The sequence below is a fragment of the Procambarus clarkii genome, chromosome 78 (genome assembly GCF_040958095.1).
Source record: "Procambarus clarkii isolate CNS0578487 chromosome 78, FALCON_Pclarkii_2.0, whole genome shotgun sequence".
Lineage (NCBI taxonomy): Eukaryota > Metazoa > Arthropoda > Malacostraca > Decapoda > Cambaridae > Procambarus > Procambarus clarkii.
The window spans coordinates 12625116-12641812 of NC_091227.1; the positions used below are offsets into that span (position 1 = coordinate 12625116).

At 46.8% G+C, this 16697-nt stretch overlaps 1 protein-coding gene across 1 annotated transcript in view; it reads right to left on the reverse strand.

Annotated features, from left to right (window-relative positions):
* RyR (Ryanodine receptor) overlaps positions 1-16697 on the reverse strand; it is a 374701-nt gene that overhangs the window by 97321 nt on the left and 260683 nt on the right. Inside the window, exons 59-63 of the mRNA XM_069314342.1 lie at positions 16471-16650; positions 14940-15171; positions 4911-5098; positions 2382-2598; positions 2039-2109 (exon numbers count right to left, since the gene is read on the reverse strand). Coding sequence (XP_069170443.1) covers positions 2039-2109; positions 2382-2598; positions 4911-5098; positions 14940-15171; positions 16471-16650 — 888 coding nt within the window. The remainder of the gene's footprint in view (positions 1-2038; positions 2110-2381; positions 2599-4910; positions 5099-14939; positions 15172-16470; positions 16651-16697) is intronic.

A 16697-nucleotide genomic window follows, 5' to 3' on the forward strand; every position in this document is an offset into this window, starting at 1 on the left:
GTAGGTGCTGTGATGAGGTGGGTGCTGTGATGGGGTGGGGTAGATGCTGTGATGGACTGCATTTACTGCCCGCAAAACAAGTATTATGAAGGGACACGTCTGGGAAGGAAAATCATCAATGATGCAAAGGATAATGTCAACAATACTTCAAATATTTGTATTAGACAGGGAAGGACAATTGAAATATATATCTATTGAATGTCAAGGAAAAAACCTGTAAAGCTTGGGATTAATGGTGCCTGCAACACGCCATTGACTAAATGAAAGATACACTCTTGGGTCAAGGAAAGCGTGCCATGACCAAAGTGTTATCAAAGGGGCTGAAATGTTGCAGTTGTCAATAAAGAATGGTTGACGTGTGGCACACGAGGCTACGACCCCCCCACCAGTCACCACCAGCGGCCACCTCACGCTCCTCCTCATCTCACTCTTCCTCGTAACTTATTACCCATGACTTTCATGTGACTACAAACAATATTATACCTAAAACAAGAGCTTCTAGGCATAATAGGGGAGCGAGTATGAGATAATGGAGTGTATTGTGGTGCGGAGCCGTGGGGTAGTGGCCACGTCTGGCTGGTGACGGCGGGGACAGGCAGCCTCAGGATCTGGAGAAGATGGTTGGGGATTTTTGCATACCATAAATGATGGTGACGACGTCACTTCTTTCAGCCTCAAGAATAGGTTGAAGAAACGGAGAATCATCTGTTTCGTGAAATAAATAAACAAGAGATTACCACTGATTATATTAGCTTCTGAGTGTTGGGTGAGGGAATGTAGCAGTGGTGGTGGCGTCTGTGTCACCGTCTGCGTCACCGCCTGCTTCACGCACGCCTCCCATCACCGGCGCCGCTCTCTGTAACTTGTGGCTGAAGTAAAGGCAGATTAGAGTAATGAACGATTATTTACTTCAGAAAGTTATGAGCCCCATGATATACAAATGGCAGGACATCTTGTCTTAGGTCCATGGAGCCACCTTCCAGCAGCCTCTTCTTGCTATCCAAACTAAAAAAATATATATATGTTTTATGCTTAAATTAGAAATTTAATGACAATATAACGAATAAGTGAACATATTTCCACTTTCGTGTGTCTTTTGAAGGATAAAAAACACACAAACTGATTGTAATAATTTAACTATACCATTTTCAAGGTAGTTTTCATTTTTTCACACCTAGGGACTGAGAGCTTAGTTTAGTCTTGAGAGTGTTGAGAGATAAGGTCCACTTGGTGGTTGGTAAGCTCTGGTCGTGACTATAATAACTCTCCTGTGGTAATCACATATCAATTTGGTACAATCAATTGACAAATAACAAAGTCAGTAAACATGTTTTATTTCTATTAATTTTCAAAATGATTGCATATTGACCGTAAAAATTAAATTTTATAATTCTAATGAGAAATGCAAGCATTGTTCTTTCATTAAACTTATTATTTTTATACAATATAAATGATGTTGATTAAAATAGTCCGTTGCTAACCATTACCTATTCATAATATAACCATTTAGGGTGATCGAGGGACAAAGAAAGACTCAAAATATCACATACGCTGTCATACAAACTGGGGTATGCCACTAAGTTCCGGGATGTGACTGAAATGACACAGCGCGTATAACATACACCCAAAATAATATGTATAATTCTGTTATACTGTATTTCCATTATCTGTTTACACTCACAACATCATACATGAGACTGGTAAACAACTCGGTTTTTTACCCACACAACAAATTTACTTATATTGTGAGTTTTCTGACTTTGAGAGCTTTGACAAAGACTTTTATACAAAAATTATATTATGATTCAGAGGATTTTCTGAAGATTTCACTATAATTTCTGTGTATAAATTTTATCTGGATAAAACAACTTTAGTGTGTTAAAAAATTTACAGCAAGTACATTTTGACTGACAGTACCATGTTTAACATTCTGCCTTTCACAGCACACATATTTTCCTTGATCAATTGCTGTGTACATACATGATATTCACCCTCCCCCCACTCCCTTCCCCAACTCCCCAGGGAGACACACTCTCACCTCGACGTTGGAGGCGCTCTCCACCAGGGTGTCCACCATCTGCTTACCAATCGTCCCGTTGACAACGTTACCTGTCAGATGGAAAACAATTTACCTTAAGAAGCTGAAGGATGGGCGGGGTGTTTATGTGTGTGTATTGTTCTGCATGAGCAGAGTGGAGGTTTTCTTTCTCTTGTATCAGATTATCAAAAATATGAAAAATGTAAGTAATGAAACTATATAATGAAGCCATGAAAATCCTCGAAAATCCCTTCAAGGATTTTCTTAATACCCAACTGGAAAATGGGCATAACACCTCTTATGGTTCAGTGTGATTTTGAAGGAAAGCCTCGCCTAAGCTTACCCTCCAGCATAGACAGCATCATGATAACCATGTCCTTCTGCAGGTTAAGGAGTTCCTTGAGCAGGTCGACCTGCGAGGAGTGTTTACTGAGCTTGTCCTGCATGTGGGCAAATAGGAAGAGGAAGCCACCGACGGCGTCCCACAGACGAGAGTGGGCCAGGGTCTGCTGGTTGCCCACACATGGCCCCTGAATCACCTCAGTCAGCGTGTTGAAGACCTGCACCATAATACAATACATTAAAATACAATCCCACGCATGTTCAACACCTACACCGTATTCCGTGCAGCGAAATACATATCCCAGTAACAGGTTATAGTAAGATACCTAAGTTTACACATATTTATGGCTGTTTAGATAGTACTTTTTGTAACTATGTGCACCACAGTACATATATTGACGTAATGGACAATTAGATAGTAGAATTTGGAACAATTCACTTTACAGTCCAAAAATAAAAGCTGAATACCAAACTTAAATATTCCCAAGCCTAGTATAGCATATATAAATATATATATATATTCAATATTAGGCCTCAGATAGCGTGTATTAGGCCTAGGATAGTTAGGATAGGTTTTATTAACAACATAAATACACAACATTTTATGGTTGTCTAACTTTAATAGTATCAAATTCTACTGTGTAATTGTCCATTACGTCAATATACGTACGATGCTGCACATCGTTACTATTAGTACTATCTAAACAGTAGGATGGACTAATTTATGGGTGTAAATACCATAGTGTACTCACATTTATGGGTGTACATACCATAGTGTACTCACATTTATGGGTGTAAATACCATAGTGTACTCACATTTATGGGTGTAAATACCATAGTGTACTCACATTTATGGGTGTAAATACCATAGTGTACTCACATTTATGGGTGTAAATACCATAGTGTACTCACATTTATGGGTGTACATACCATAGTGTACTCACATTTATGGGTGTACATACCATAGTGTACTCACATTTATGGGTGTACATACCATAGTGTACTCACATTTATGGGTGTACATACCATAGTGTACTCACATTTATGGGTGTACATACCATAGTGTACTCACATTTATGGGTGTACATACCATAGTGTACTCACATTTATGGGTGTACATACCATAGTGTATTCACATTTATGGGTGTAAATTCCTTAGTGTACTCACATTTATGGGTGTTTATGCTATTTTTTACGCTTGTGAAATTACATTAAAGTGAGAGCGTTTGGGTCCGTCGTGGACCCTTATCAAGCGGGAAAGTTGATCATTATTAGGCAAAATAGCAAGAGGTAAGAGGAGGCGAGAAGTGAAGAGGAGGAGAAGTAAGTAAGCAGCTAAATAGAGTAAATGTGGAAAGTAAATAAAAGAGAAAAAAAATGGACTACGCAATTTGAGACACCAAGATACAGAGACAGAAGAGCACAGAAGGGAAGATAACACAGTCAGACTAGCCATGCTAAGCACACTAGACCTTTAATAATGTACCAAGAAAGACAAGAGTCAGAAGCAACACAGCCAGGACTAAGGATCGTATTGATTATGAGTGATGTGTGTGGAGATTAGCGGCTCAGTGTGGAGGTGTGGCGCTGGCTCCACCGGACCAACACCTGAGTGGGTCAGAGCCAATAATGTACCCGAGATGACTGCTTACATATACTCGGTGTACTTCAGCTTCTTGAACAGTATAATAAAGTTTTGAATTGAATAGAAAACAGATTATTAATGATTTTCAGTGGTGTGTGACGATGTCAACGCTATCTGATGAGCACATCCGACCCCATTTTCTGTTCCCTGGTGCATGGCTGTGATCTTACTGACATCTATGTAATTTCTTACTAATTAAATTTTACCCTTCAGAAGTTATGTAGATGGTACCTTGATCGACAGGAATCAGTTCACACAGGGCAGTCCTGAACTCAAGACGTGTTCCAGTGGGAACAAGTGGCCGAGTCGGTACCGATAGTGATTTATCTGATGGTGAAGTATTAGTGAAACAGACTCAGGGAGGGTACCTTGAGTGGTGTACGATAGAAGATAGAAGTGGACTCGTCGGGAAAGAAGATTGCTCAAGTTTTATAGTTTCCTGCATGAAAGTAACACCTGCTGTGTTATGTACTGTACATATGTGTATATTGTTAAGAAGTACACTTGGTGATGGTTCTGTTTAGTGTTGTTTACCCCCGTTTTCCTTTAGATTGATTATTACTGCCAGTTCTTAGTAACTTACCAATGACTCGGGGTTGGATCGGGTAAGAGGCACTAAGTCTCCATATACAGTTTGATAAGTAAAGAACCAAGTTACTGGTTAAGTGAGGCCATAACAATGTGTCTATAATTATTAAAACAATTATCTCCCAGCGTGTCTATGGTATAAAGTTCCTTGACTTGCGTAATTAACTAAACTGGTAATTTGGTGGTCTGTTTGCCAACTTCTGTTTTGTCCTCCGGTCTGCCCGTAATATATTACTATTCATTCATTTACGACTCAAACTTCGTGAAGGGAAAGGAAAGGAAAGTAGCGAGAGGTACCTGACTGGCCACTCCAATAGCTTTGAAGAAGTTGGCCTTGCCGGCAGGGTCGATGATCTCCTTAGAAGAATAGTGCCAGTAGAAGTCCATGATGGACTCCTGCAGACGCAGCAGGTAGTCTACGGTGCAGTTGATGACGTTGACCGTCGTCGTGTTCCCTGCTTGAGTCCTCAGGTAGTTTTGCCAGTCTGGAACATTCCCATTAATAAATTATATATCATTGACAAACTTTTGGCAAGAACTATTAAATATTCTCCTTCCTGCTCTGTGTTAACACAAAATCTTAAAGATTTTAGGTCTTATCAATGTAGATTCACAACACTTAATCAAAAGATGATTAATGGCAGATCATATTTCATCTTGTGGAGGAATACATACTGGTTCATTCTGAGAAAGACAGATTATTAATTATCTACAACACTTTTGGCAGACATAATGGTGCTCCAAGCTCTGCGCCTTATTACAAAGTCACAGCTGTGAATAACAAATACATATTAGCGTTTATTCTAAACTGCTATGATTATCTTGGCTTTCTTAGTAAAGCCATGATAACGTGGGGACTGCAGCCCCAGACAGGTGTAGAGGTAAGGTGGGACTGCAGCCCCAGACAGGTGTAGAGGTAAGGTGGGACTGCAGCCCCAGACAGGTGTAGAGGTAAGGTGGGACTGCAGCCCCAGGCAGGTGTAGAGGTAAGGTGGGACTGCAGCCCCAGACAGGCGTAGAGGTAAGGTGGGACTGCAGCCCCAGGCAGGTGTAGAGGTAAGGTGGGACTGCAGCCCCAGACAGGCGTAGAGGTAAGGTGGGACTGCAGCCCCAGACAGGCGTAGAGGTAAGGTGGGACTGCAGCCCCAGACAGGTGTAGAGGTAAGGTGGGACTGCAGCCCCAGACAGGCGTAGAGGTAAGGTGGGACTGCAGCCCCAGACAGGCGTAGAGGTAAGGTGGGACTGCAGCGCCAGACAGGTGTAGAGGTAAGGTGGGACTGCAGCCCCAGACAGGCGTAGAGGTAAGGTGGGACTGCAGCCCCAGACAGGTGTAAAGGTAAGGTGGGACTGCAGCCCCAGACAGGTGTAGAGGTAAGGTGGGACTGCAGCCCCAGACAGGTGTAGGGGTAAGGTGGGACTGCAGCCCCAGACAGGTGTAGAGGTAAGGTGGGACTGCAGCCCCAGACAGGTGTAGGGGTAAGGTGGGACTGCAGCCCCAGACAGGTGTAGAGGTAAGGTGGGACTGCAGCCCCAGACAGGCGTAGAGGTAAGGTGGGACTGCAGCCCCAGACAGGTGTAGAGGTAAGGTGGGACTGCAGCCCCAGACAGGTGTAGAGGTAAGGTGGGACTGCAGCCCCAGACAGGTGTAGAGGTAAGGTGGGATTGCAGCCCCAGACAGGTGTAGAGGTAAGGTGGGACTGCGGCCCCAGACCGGTGTAGAGGTAAGGTGGGACTGCAGCCCCAGGCAGGTGTAGAGGTAAGGTGGGACTGCAGCCCCAGACAGGCGTAGAGGTAAGGTGGGACTGCAGCCCCAGACAGGCGTAGAGGTAAGGTGGGACTGCAGCCCCAGGCAGGTGTAGAGGTAAGGTGGGACTGCAGCCCCAGACAGGCGTAGAGGTAAGGTGGGACTGCAACCCCAGACAGGCGTAGAGGTAAGGTGGGACTGCAGCCCCAGACAGGTGTAGAGGTAAGGTGGGACTGCAGCCCCAGACAGGCGTAGAGGTAAGGTGGGACTGCAGCCCCAGACAGGCGTAGAGGTAAGGTGGGACTGCAGCGCCAGACAGGTGTAGAGGTAAGGTGGGACTGCAGCCCCAGACAGGCGTAGAGGTAAGGTGGGACTGCAGCCCCAGACAGGTGTAAAGGTAAGGTGGGACTGCAGCCCCAGACAGGTGTAGAGGTAAGGTGGGACTGCAGCCCCAGACAGGTGTAGGGGTAAGGTGGGACTGCAGCCCCAGACAGGTGTAGAGGTAAGGTGGGACTGCAGCCCCAGACAGGTGTAGGGGTAAGGTGGGACTGCAGCCCCAGACAGGTGTAGAGGTAAGGTGGGACTGCAGCCCCAGACAGGCGTAGAGGTAAGGTGGGACTGCAGCCCCAGACAGGTGTAGAGGTAAGGTGGGACTGCAGCCCCAGACAGGTGTAGAGGTAAGGTGGGACTGCAGCCCCAGACAGGTGTAGAGGTAAGGTGGGATTGCAGCCCCAGACAGGTGTAGAGGTAAGGTGGGACTGCGGCCCCAGACAGGTGTAGAGATAAGGTGGGACTGCAGCCCCAGGCAGGTGTAGAGGTAAGGTGGGACTGCGGCCCCAGACAGGTGTAGAGGTAAGGTGGGACTGCAGCCCCAGGCAGGTGTAGGGGTAAGGTGGGACTGCAGCCCCAGACAGGTGTAGAGGTAAGGTGGAACTGCAGCCCCAGACAGGTGTAGAGGTAAGGGGGACTGCAGCCCCAGACAGGTGTAGGGGTAAGGTGGGACTGCAGCCCCAGACAGGTGTAGAGGTAAGGTGGGACTGCAGCCCCAGACAGGTGTAGAGGTAAGGGGGGACTGCAGCCCCAGACAGGTGTAGAGGTAAGGGGGACTGCAGCCCCAGACAGGTGTAGAGGTAAGGTGGGACTGCAGCCCCAGACAGGTGTAGAGGTAAGGTGGGATTGCAGCCCCAGACAGGTGTAGAGGTAAGGTGGGACTGCGGCCCCAGACAGGTGTAGAGATAAGGTGGGACTGCAGCCCCAGGCAGGTGTAGAGGTAAGGTGGGACTGCGGCCCCAGACAGGTGTAGAGGTAAGGTGGGACTGCAGCCCCAGGCAGGTGTAGGGGTAAGGTGGGACTGCAGCCCCAGACAGGTGTAGAGGTAAGGTGGAACTGCAGCCCCAGACAGGTGTAGAGGTAAGGGGGACTGCAGCCCCAGACAGGTGTAGGGGTAAGGTGGGACTGCAGCCCCAGACAGGTGTAGAGGTAAGGTGGGACTGCAGCCCCAGACAGGTGTAGAGGTAAGGGGGGACTGCAGCCCCAGACAGGTGTAGAGGTAAGGGGGACTGCAGCCCCAGACAGGTGTAGGGGGTAAGGTGGGACTGGCGGAAGAGAGTTAAAGGGAACTTCAATAAGAGATGACACATGATCGTCAATAACAAATTCAACACAATATCTAAGAATGGTTTGAAACATGTGCTCAAATAAGAAGAGAGTAGATATGAGCTTCAATAAGAAGTGAAAGTGAATTAACATTGTAATGGAGGCAGACAATAAAGAAGGCGACAGAGTTGGAGCTTGAAAGGGAGATTAGAAAGAGAAATGAAAAATGTTGAGTAAAGAAGTAAACAGCAGAGTGGAAGGAGATAAAGAAAGAAGTAAAGGAGGAAGATTAAAATGGAGGTAGAGGGAGGTAGATGAAAGGGAGGAAGGAGGGTGTAAGGAAATGTAAGGAGCGAGAGTGGAAGGGAAAGAAGCTGCCACCATCCACAATTCTGGGAACTTTGTGGAATGTCTTTCAATGAGTTTGAACTATAAAACCCATTACTGAGAATTCCTGTCTCAATCAATATCACAAAAAACAAAATTTAAGATCAAACTATTCAGTTAGAAGCTCGCGGAACGACCAGTCAGTCCTCCCAACTCTAACACATCAAATTAAGTTTATTATTAATATTAGGGCATAAACACCCATAAACGCTATAAAGATTAATTAAAATTTATTACACAAAAGTTACTTAATTTATAATAGTAACTTATAATAAACCAGAGGAGCACTGTGCCACCAATTACCCAGGCCTGGAGACCTTCACAAGGCCTGGAGGGGGGGGCAGACCTTCACAAGGCCTGGAGGGGGGGCAGACCTTCACAAGGCCTGGAGGGGCCAGACCTTCACAAGGCCTGGAGGGGCCAGACCTTCACAAGGCCTGGAGGGGCCAGACCTTCACAAGGCCTGGAGGGGCCAGACCTTCACAAGGCCTGGAGGGGTCATAGCTATTATGGCTATTTAAGTAACATCGAGAGACTGCACTCCGCCCACAAGTGGCTTGGCGCAACCCCATAACAAAACAAAGGCTTTGGTGGCCAGTTGGACGGTGTCGTGGTTATGGAATTATCGCATTCCACGACCATACTTGTGACCTGAGCCACGACCATACTTGTGACCTGAGCCACGACCATACTTGTGACCTGAGCCACGACCATACTTGTGACCTGAGCCACGACCATACTTGTGACCTGAGCCACGACCATACTTGTGACCTGAGCCACGACCATACTTGTGACCTGAGCCACGACCATACTTGTGACCTGAGCCACGACCATACTTGTGACCTGAGCCACGACCATACTTGTGACCTGAGCCACGACCATACTTGTGACCTGAGCCACGACCATACTTGTGACCTGAGCCACGACCATACTTGTGACCTGAGCCACACCTCTTGCCACACCACAACATTCCACGACCATACTTGTGACCTGAGCCACACCTCTTGCCACACCACACCATTCCACGACCATACTTGTGACCTGAGCCACACCTCTTGCCACACCACAACATTCCACGACCATACTTGTGACCTGAGCCACACCTCTTGCCACACCACAACATTCCACGACCATACTTGTGACCTGAGCCACGACCATACTTGTGACCTGAGCCACACCTCTTGCCACACCACAACATTCCACGACCATACTTGTGACCTGAGCCACACCTCTTGCCACACCACAACATTCCACGACCATACTTGTGACCTGAGCCACACCTCTTGCCACACCACAACATTCCACGACCATACTTGTGACCTGAGCCACACCTCTTGCCACACCACAACATTCCACGACCATACTTGTGACCTGAGCCACACCTCTAGCCACACCACAACATTCCACGACCATACTTGTGACCTGAGCCACACCTCTTGCCACACCACAACATTCCACGACCATACTTGTGACCTGAGCCACACCTCTTGCCACACCACAACATTCCACGACCATACTTGTGACCTGAGCCACACCTCTTGCCACACCACAACATTCCCCGACCATACTTGTGACCTGAGCCACACCTCTTGCCACACCACGACATTCCACGACCATACTTGTGACCTGAGCCACACCTCTTGCCACACCACGACATTCCACGACCATACTTGTGACCTGAGCCACACCTCTTGCCACACCACGACATTCCACGACCATACTTGTGACCTGAGCCACACCTCTTGCCACACCACGACATTCCACGACCATACTTGTGAACTGAGCCACACCTCTTGCCACACCACGACATTCCACGACCATACTTGTGACCTGAGCCACACCTCTTGCCACACCACAACATTCCACGACCATACTTGTGACCTGAGCCACACCTCTTGCCACACCACAACATTCCACGACCATACTTGTGACCTGAGCCACACCTCTTGCCACACCACAACATTCCACGACCATACTTGTGACCTGAGCCACACCTCTTGCCACACCACAACATTCCACGACCATACTTGTGACCTGAGCCACACCTCTTGCCACACCACAACATTCCACGACCATACTTGTGACCTGAGCCACACCTCTTGCCACACCACAACATTCCACGACCATACTTGTGACCTGAGCCACACCTCTTGCCACACCACAACATTCCACGACCATACTTGTGACCTGAGCCACACCTCTTGCCACACCACAACATTCCACGACCATACTTGTGACCTGAGCCACACCTCTTGCCACACCACAACATTCCACGACCATACTTGTGACCTGAGCCACACCTCTTGCCACACCACAACATTCCACGACCATACTTGTGACCTGAGCCACACCTCTTGCCACACCACAACATTCCACGACCATACTTGTGATCTGAGCCACACCTCTTGCCACACCACAACATTCCACGACCATACTTGTGACCTGAGCCACACCTCTTGCCACACCACAACATTCCACGACCATACTTGTGACCTGAGCCACACCTCTTGCCACACCACAACATTCCACGACCATACTTTTGACCTGAGCCACACCTCTTGCCACACCACAACATTCCACGACCATACTTGTGACCTGAGCCACACCTCTTGCCACACCACAACATTCCACGACCATACTTGTGACCTGAGCCACACCTCTTGCCACACCACAACATTCCACGACCATACTTGTGACCTGAGCCACACCTCTTGCCACACCACAACATTCCACGACCATACTTGCGACCTGAGCCACACCTCTTGCCACACCACAACATTCCACGACCATACTTGCGACCTGAGCCACACCTCTTGCCACACCACAACATTCCACGACCATACTTGTGACCTGAGCCACACCTCTTGCCACACCACAACATTCCACGACCATACTTGTGACCTGAGCCACACCTCTTGCCACACCACAACATTCCACGACCATACTTGTGACCTGAGCCACACCTCTTGCCACACCACAACATTCCACGACCATACTTGTGACCTGAGCCACACCTCTTGCCACACCACAACATTCCACGACCATACTTGTGACCTGAGCCACACCTCTTGCCACACCACAACATTCCACGACCATACTTGCGACCTGAGCCACACCTCTTGCCACACCACAACATTCCACGACCATACTTGTGACCTGAGCCACACCTCTTGCCACACCACAACATTCCACGACCATACTTGTGACCTGAGCCACACCTCTTGCCACACCACAACATTCCACGACCATACTTGTGACCTGAGCCACACCTCTTGCCACACCACAACATTCCACGACCATACTTGTGACCTGAGCCACACCTCTTGCCACACCACAACATTCCACGACCATACTTGTGACCTGAGCCACACCTCTTGCCACACCACAACATTCCACGACCATACTTGCGACCTGAGCCACACCTCTTGCCACACCACAACATTCCACGACCATACTTGCGACCTGAGCCACACCTCTTGCCACACCACAACATTCCACGACCATACTTGCGACCTGAGCCACACCTCTTGCCACACCACAACTTGTGGCATGTGAATGCACAAGTGACATGTCGCCTACCTCCACTCTGCCTACAGCTCTTCAATTAATGAACAAATATACAAGCCATACTGGCGTTACAAAAGTGTCTATAGTAACAAGGGGAAGTGAATTAACATGGTCTACAATAAGAAGGGGAAGATCTGCTGTAATAAGTAATTTTAGGGAAAAAAATTAAGATCCGCTGTAATAAGTAATGAGTGATTGTACGTGAACTCCAACATAAGGTGGAAGAGTATGAAAATGAACTCCACAGAGAAGTAGAAGAGTGGATGTGGATGTAATAAAGGTTAATTGAGTGAACACAATCTTCAGTATGAGGTAAAGTGTGAACATGAGCTCCAGTAAGGTGTGGAAGAGAGTAAACATGAGCTCCAGTAAGGTGTGGTAGAGTGAACATGAGCTCCAGTAAGGTGTGGAAGAGAGTGAACATGAGCTCCAGTAAGGTGTGGTAGAGAGTGAACATGAGCTCCAGTAAGGTGTGGTAGAGAGTGAACAAGAGCTCCAGTAAGGTGTGGTAGAGTGAACAAGAGCTCCAGTAAGGTGTGGTAGAGAGTGAACATGAGCTCCAGTAAGGTGTGGTAGAGTGTGAACATGAGCTCCAGTAAGGTTGGAAGAGTGAACAAGAGCTCCAGTAAGGTGTGGTAGAGAGTGAACAAGAGCTCCTGTAAGGTGTGGTAGAGAGTGAACAAGAGCTCCTGTAAGGTGTGGTAGAGAGTGAACAAGAGCTCCAGTAAGGTGTGGTAGAGAGTGAACAAGAGCTCCTGTAAGGTGTGGTAGAGAGTGAACAAGAGCTCCTGTAAGGTGTGGTAGAGAGTGAACAAGAGCTCCAGTAAGGTGTGGTAGAGAGTGAACAAGAGCTCCTGTAAGGTGTGGTAGAGAGTGAACAAGAGCTCCTGTAAGGTGTGGTAGAGAGTGAACAAGAGCTCCAGTAAGGTGTGGTAGAGAGTGAACAAGAGCTCCTGTAAGGTGTGGTAGAGAGTGAACAAGAGCTCCTGTAAGGTGTGGTAGAGAGTGAACATGAGCTCCAGTAAGGTGTGGTAGAGAGTGAACATGAGCACTAGTAAGGTGTGGTAGAGAGTGAACATGAGCTCCAGTAAGGTGTGGTAGAGAGTGAACAAGAGCTCCTGTAAGGTGTGGTAGAGAGTGAACATGAGCACTAGTAAGGTGTGGTAGAGAGTGAACATGAGCTCCAGTAAGGTGTGGTAGAGAGTGAACATGAGCTCCAGTAAGGTGTGGTAGAGAGTGAACATGAGCTCCAGTAAGGTGTGGTAGAGAGTGAACATGAGCTCCAGTAAGGTGTGGTAGAGAGTGAACATGAGCTCCAGTAAGGTGTGGTAGAGAGTGAACATGAGCTCCAGTAAGGTGTGGTAGAGAGTGAACATGAGCTCCAGTAAGGTGTGGTAGAGAGTGAACAAGAGCTCCAGTAAGGTGTGGTAGAGAGTGAACATGAGCTCCAGTAAGGTGTGGTAGAGAGTGAACAAGAGCTCCTGTAAGGTGTGGTAGAGTGAACATGAGCTCCAGTAAGGTGTGGTAGAGAGTAAACATGAGCTCCAGTAAGGTGTGGAAGAGAGTGAACATGAGCTCCTGTAAGGTGTGGTAGAGTGAACATGAGCTCCAGTAAGGTGTGGTAGAGAGTGAACATGAGCTCCAGTAAGGTGTGGTAGAGAGTGAACATGAGCACTAGTAAGGTGTGGAAGAGAGTGAACATGAGCTCCAGTAAGGAAGAATGGTACCCAGCAAACACAAAACGTTGCTGCAACTTTCACTAACGTTTTCAGAGAGTTGTGCAAATAATAAGTTGTGGAAAAGGTTCAACATACATTTGAGCAATGATTAATCTAAAAATGATAAAAATATTTAAACACATAATTTAGCAAATATTGACTTTCTAACACTATTTTCTTCCTTGTATATTGAAAACAAATAATTTGTTCATGTTTTAATTTTACATTGATGTAATTCAGTAAAATGTATTAATGAATTGTAAATGTTGTTTGATAGCTGTATGAATCATTCATAAAACCAGTAAGTTTTAATTTCAAAATATATTTATTATTATTTCACTAACATTGATTTATACAACTTTATATGCTCATTTGTATATTAAAAAACTTGGTTCATGTTTGTATATTAAAATAATGTATTTTTCTAAAAAATGCATAACATAGATTGTAAATGATGCTTTATATCTGTATGAAATATTTGATAATCAAATCAATAAGATTACATAATCAACTTATTTTATAATTTTTCATATATGGTTTGGCTAAAAAAAATTATAACATTATTTGCTCCCCTTACATTTTAAAAAATAGTTTTAATGTTTAAACGTATAATTATGTATTTTTCAATAAAATACATTACCATAAATTTTAAACCCAATTCATTGTTGTATGATGGGACACGCATAACATTTTATTGTAATAACAAATTTCAGATGCATCAAAATACTGTACTGTACCTGTGCAGTTGATGAGTCACAATAACATGGGTGAAGATATGATGACTAAACCAAACATCAGTAAGTAAAGACAAGTAGTTGTTTCAGTCTGTTTTGAAATATTATCATTAGGTCCTGGATGGAACGATACGTCCGCGATTCTTCAATTTCTGATGAGTGTTTTGGTCATCATATGTTCAGCCACGTTATTGCTGCTATATTTATAGCAGCAATAAAGCTATAATATAACTATATTATAGTGGATTTTACATAAAAAAATTTAAACACATCTAGGTTACTACAACTAGTTGAGTACTAATAGGTGAGAACAGCCTGTGGTTTCATAAGTGAACATTATAAGGGGGGGGGGCACCAGTGAAGAGTGAACATGCGCTGCAATAGAGGGGGTGGTGAACATGAGCTCCAATAAGGCGTGCTAGAGAATAATGTGGTAGAAGAATAATTAATCTCGTGTTTATTCTTCTACTTCTAATAAGAGGGAGGGAGGGAAGGAGGGGGGGGGAAGAGGGCAGAAACAGCAACAACAACAAGAGAGGTGATGAATGGGACGTGGAGAGACCCTCGTCACGCTACTGACCCAAGTTGTGACCTTCACAAGTCAGTTGGATGAAGCGGAAGAGCGCGCAGGTGAACTCAGCGTCGTGCATGTTCTTCTCTCCGGCGCAGCCGTCGGCGCCCACACCCAGACCCTCGGCCTTGGTGTTACGCTCGAAGGCGTCCAGGTCGAGCACCGAGCACGAATTCATCAAGCCGGCGATGGACAGGAAGAAGGAGGCGTCCTTCTTCTCCTTCAGGTAAGTCAACATGGCCTGGCGAGAACACAGATACACAGAATGGTAACTTGGCTGACAGTCCAAGACCCTTTGAAGTGTCCGTCTTCAGTGATGAGTATGGAAATCTAATTGCATATAAGATATTGGACACCAAACTCAGTCCCCTGATACAGTGACAATGTGTTGCATGACACAGCAGGTGGCCAGATGGTAACGTGACCAAGTGCTAGTCAGCTTGGAACGTTGCAGTGGTAAGCTGTGTCATATGCTCATAGTATAATCTTAAGAGAATGTGACAACTGGTGAAACCGGTAGAATGACACATGGGAATATGGCGATTCATGGTAGCAGCCGATAGAATGGCTCATGGGAATATGGCGATGCATGGTAGCAGCCGGTAGAATGACTCAAGGTAATATGGCGATGCATGGTAGCAGCCGGTAGAATGACTCAAGGGAATATGACCGCATGTGATGTCATCTGTGAAAATGCGGTAATGAGAACATGGGCACCCAGCTGAGTGGCCAAATGAAAACTTTGGCAATTTGATGAGAGACAAATTGAAAATCTGTCAGTTTTGGCGCCAAATGTGAGCGTGAACAGGTGAGGATGCTGTCAGGTGTGTGAGTGAGCAGACAAGAACATGGGCAGTTGTGAACGTCCTCAGGTGTGCTGGCGAGAACGTTCTCAGGTGTGTTGGTGAGAACGTCCTCAGGTGTTGGTGAGAACGTCCTCAGGTGAGCTGGTGAGAACGTCTTCAGGTGTGCTGGTGAGAACGTCTTCAGGTGTGCTGGTGAGAACGTCTTCAGGTGTGCTGGTGAGAAAGTCCTCAGGAGTGCTGGTGAGAACGTCTTCAGGTGTGCTGGTGAGAACGTCCTCAGGTGTGCTGGTGAGAACGTCCTCAGGTGTGCTGGTGAGAACGTCCTCAGGTGTGCTGGTGAGAACGTCCTCAGGTGTGCTGGTGAGAACGTCCTCAGGTGTGCTGGTGAGAACGTCTTCAGGTGTGCTGGTGAGAACGTCCTCAGGTGTGCTGGTGAGAACGTCCTCAGGTGTGCTGGTGAGAACGTCCTCAGGTGTGCTGGTGAGAACGTCTTTAGGTGTGCTGGTGAGAACGTCTTTAGGTGTGCTGGTGAGAACGTCCTCAGGAGTGCTAGTGAGAACGTTTTTTAAGTGCAGGTGTTGAGTGTTTGTGTGCAGCTGTTGAAGAGTGGAAGTGTTGAGTGCAGGTGTTGATGAGTGCAGGTGTTGAATGTAGGTGTGCAGGTGTTGATGAGTGCATGAGTAGAGGTGTTGATGAGTGGAGGAGTGGAGGTGTTGAGGAGTGGAGGAACTCACCGCCTGACAGTCAACATTACCGCCCCGGAGGATAGCAATGCCCAGCTTGAGGGTGGTCATGACCATGTCGCCGGGCTGGCCGCGGGCCGCGGACACGTGAAGCAGCACCATCTCGGCCACGCCACGGTTGGAGAGCCGCGCCTGGTGGAACAGCAGCTTCTGCTTCTCCAGCTCTTGTTCCTGGCGGCAACAATGTGTGTCTCAGCCAAGCTTGCTATACAGGGTCA